This window comes from Cyprinodon variegatus, unplaced genomic scaffold (assembly GCF_000732505.1).
Source record: "Cyprinodon variegatus isolate N-32 unplaced genomic scaffold, C_variegatus-1.0 Scaffold191, whole genome shotgun sequence".
In the NCBI taxonomy this organism is placed as follows: Eukaryota; Metazoa; Chordata; class Actinopteri; order Cyprinodontiformes; family Cyprinodontidae; genus Cyprinodon; species Cyprinodon variegatus.
The window spans coordinates 989,942-993,185 of record NW_015150644.1 but is presented as its reverse complement, the minus strand read 5'-3'; the positions used below and the strand labels follow the sequence as shown (position 1 = coordinate 993,185).

At 35.0% G+C, this 3,244-nt stretch overlaps 1 protein-coding gene across 1 annotated transcript in view; it reads left to right on the top strand.

Annotated features, from left to right (window-relative positions):
- The window catches only part of tsen54 (tRNA splicing endonuclease subunit 54), a 5,051-nt gene extending 3,101 nt beyond the window's left edge, over nucleotides 1-1,950 (top strand). The window contains exons 5-6 of the mRNA XM_015379404.1: nucleotides 1,111-1,287; nucleotides 1,515-1,950. Coding sequence (XP_015234890.1) covers nucleotides 1,111-1,287; nucleotides 1,515-1,665 — 328 coding nt within the window. The 3' untranslated portion in view covers nucleotides 1,666-1,950. The remainder of the gene's footprint in view (nucleotides 1-1,110; nucleotides 1,288-1,514) is intronic.
- The last annotated feature ends 1,294 nt before the right edge of the window (nucleotides 1,951-3,244 follow it).

Here is a 3,244-nt window from a genome sequence, read left to right as displayed (position 1 = left end):
AACTAGAAAACAAATCAAACGTGTTGATTAACGGAGCCAGATGTGACGCCAATCAACACAGAACGTCTGGAGATTCCATCAGAAGAAGTTTATTCATTTAGATTCATGTAGAAGCAAATTAGTTTTTTTTTTTATAATCTGATATTTAGTGTAAATAATAACAGATTTATGCAAACTTTAATAGAAATCATTAAACTAAATGATGAGTCACGGATGTTTTATTGCTTCCATGGTTCCCAACCTGAAGTTTGCACGCCCCCTAGAGGCGTAGGAAATTTATTGAAAAAATGATTGAGATTTTTATTTATTTATTTACTGAAACTTTTATTACACTGAGGAATGAATAATTAAACTTGAAATTATTTTACTTTAGAGGTAATTTATCAATTTAAAGGAGATTGTAGTAAATTTTACTGCAATAATTCATTTACTGCTGCTGACTTTTCATTGGTTTACTCATGAAAAAAGGGGCGGGGGTGCAGATTGATTCGACATAAAATTTAAAGCACGTGGGGGGGGCTGCTTCAGCTTATCTACGATTATTTTATCAAACGATTAAATATTTTTTGGATTAATAGTCTGATAGAAAAAGATGCTTTAATACATTTTATTTTTAATTTGAATGAGTTTAAACAGAAATAATTATTTTTGTTTTAAATGTAAAATGCAGATTTGGTTTCATTTCATTTTATGGCAGACCATTCGGTATTTATTATGGTACTTACCACAGAGGTGATTAAATAAAGAAGCTTATGGAGATTTATTGATTTATTTCTCGTTGTATAATTTAATTACTGCTTACAATCATTTATTTTTAATATTTCTGTCTGCATATAATTTAGAGCCTCTGTACTTCGTTTAGTGATTAATCCACGACTAATTTAGGCGGCGATTATTGGAATCATCCGTTAACTATTTAAGACGATTCCCCGTCTGTTGGCTCTAAAGTTAAAGGATTGGTTGTTTATCATCAGCAGCACTCGGTGTCTCCTCAGCATCTTTGTTTCATAATATCAAACTGGACTCGCTGTCGGCCGACTCTGTTAAACCCAGGGGCCATAAATCCGAAGTGAGCGCGTCGCTCTGCTGTTTACGATCGTTCCTTTCCAGATCCATACAGGTGAACGGTTGCATCACTCAGGAGGAATGGATGTCGTTTGTTTTTCTGCTCAGGTTAAAAGGTTCGGAGGAGTGGAGGATTTGTTTCAATGTTTACCAGCCGGATTCGGTGGCCGACTTCAAAAAGAGCAACCCGGGCAAACCGTACAGCCGCATGTGCGTCTGCAGGTAAGTCCTGAACGCTCGTTTACTCAGGATCCACTTACAGGAAAACAATGAACCCAACATGAACACCTCAGTTCTCCTTCTGACAGGAATAATCAATGACCTGATGAAAGGCGTCACTCTTTTTGTTCAGTAAACGTCAGAGAAAATATTCGTCACGCGGTTGATTCATTTCCTAAACGATGTTTCTCCTTTTTCCTCCCAGTCAACACAATCTCCTTTTTTTCCAGTTTCGACGGTCCTGTTCCGGACCTCAGCGTCATCAAGCAGCTGGCCTTTCAGAGCGGAGACGTTCCCGTTGTTTACGCCGTCGTTGACCACGGAGACATTTCCTTCTACACCTTCAAGGACTTTGAGCTGCCAAGAGACGTGTTCCCCTGATATCCACACCCCCCCAGAACCTCCGCGTCTCCTTTAGACCCCAAAACACTCATTTCTTTCACCTACAGCCCGCTCATCCAGTTATTTTCTGTTTTTTGAGGTTATATTTGCTTCCTATGGATCGATGTTAACAAGGGAATCACATTTTTTAAATAAATCTTTGTATTTTACCAACTGCTGAGCGTATATGATAACTTTTGCTGAAAATGGAAAATTGGGATTCATGAAACCTTTTTAGCTGATTTATAAAATCTTCTATTATAATATATCAAATTTTCCCCCACACTGGAAAAAATCAAAATCTAGATAAGTAATTTTTTCCTTAAAATAAGTGCATTTGTTCTTGGATTGAGGAGGTAAAAGGGACATTTTGCTAATGGAACAAGACAATTTACACTTAAAATAAGAAAACACAATTGCATTGTCTTATTTCAAGTGTATTTTATCTAAATATCTTATTTTAAGAGTAAAAATACTCATTCCACTGGCAAAATATCTCATTTACCTTCTCAAATTAAGGGTAAATACACTTAATTTAAGACATTTTGACTTAATTCTAGGTCGTTTTTCCAGTGCATTAAATTCTGAAGTGAATCCTTTGAGCTCCAGAATGTTAATAAGAACCCTTCATATTAGAAAAACAATATTTTTTATGAACCTACTTTAAGAAATAAAAACGTAAACTTTAAGTTGAAAGTAGCTCTAAATGCTGCAAAGCTTCCCTGAAAGTTCCAGAAAGGAAAACCTAAACTTCAAGGAAACGAATTGTTTTGCTGATCTGCTTGTTCTCAGCTTAAATCGTTCCTTAAAGGCCACAAGCTGAAACCCACTGAAAATAAAAGTTTCACTTCAGATCAGGAGTTTCACTTTGAAATGTTGGAGAAGTTGTTCCAGAAATAAACCCAAATGAAAAACTAACCTTTAAGTTCTAGAAAGGTTTTATGGATGATCTGGAAAGTACAGAGAAACTCACATTAATGTCATTTATAGGGTTTAATTTCCAATGTGCAGCAGTAGATGAAGTACTTTACAGTAGTAACTGAGTAAAAATATTGATACTCAGTCAAATCTTACTCAACTACAAGTAAAAGTTCGTCAGGTAAACATCTGTTCAGGTTAAAGCATTTAAGTACTCACTTTTGAAAAATACTTAAGTATTCAAAAGCACAAAAAGTTAAAAAATACCAATTTAATTTTGTAATAATTTTAAAAGAACCTGTAACTTCAGAGACCAGCTGATGTATTGATGCGTAGAACTGCGTGGTATAGATTCTACACCACCTGGAAAGAACTTCAGCATTAAAATGCCTAAAAAAAGGCATCTGTTTTATTTTCTTATATAAAAACAAACCAAAAATAAAACAAGAGTCTTGATTGTCCTCCTAGTCTCTATGGAATAGAGGTTAAAGGTTGAATCTAATTTACCACAAAGAAACTAGAACTGATCTGAGACTCATCCTACTAACGCCTTTATAACATAAACTACTAAAAATATCTACTCTGAGTTTCTCACATCTGTGGAATGTCATTAAATCTCTAAATCAGTGCCACTTATTCATTCATTCTAGCTGCCTAAGGA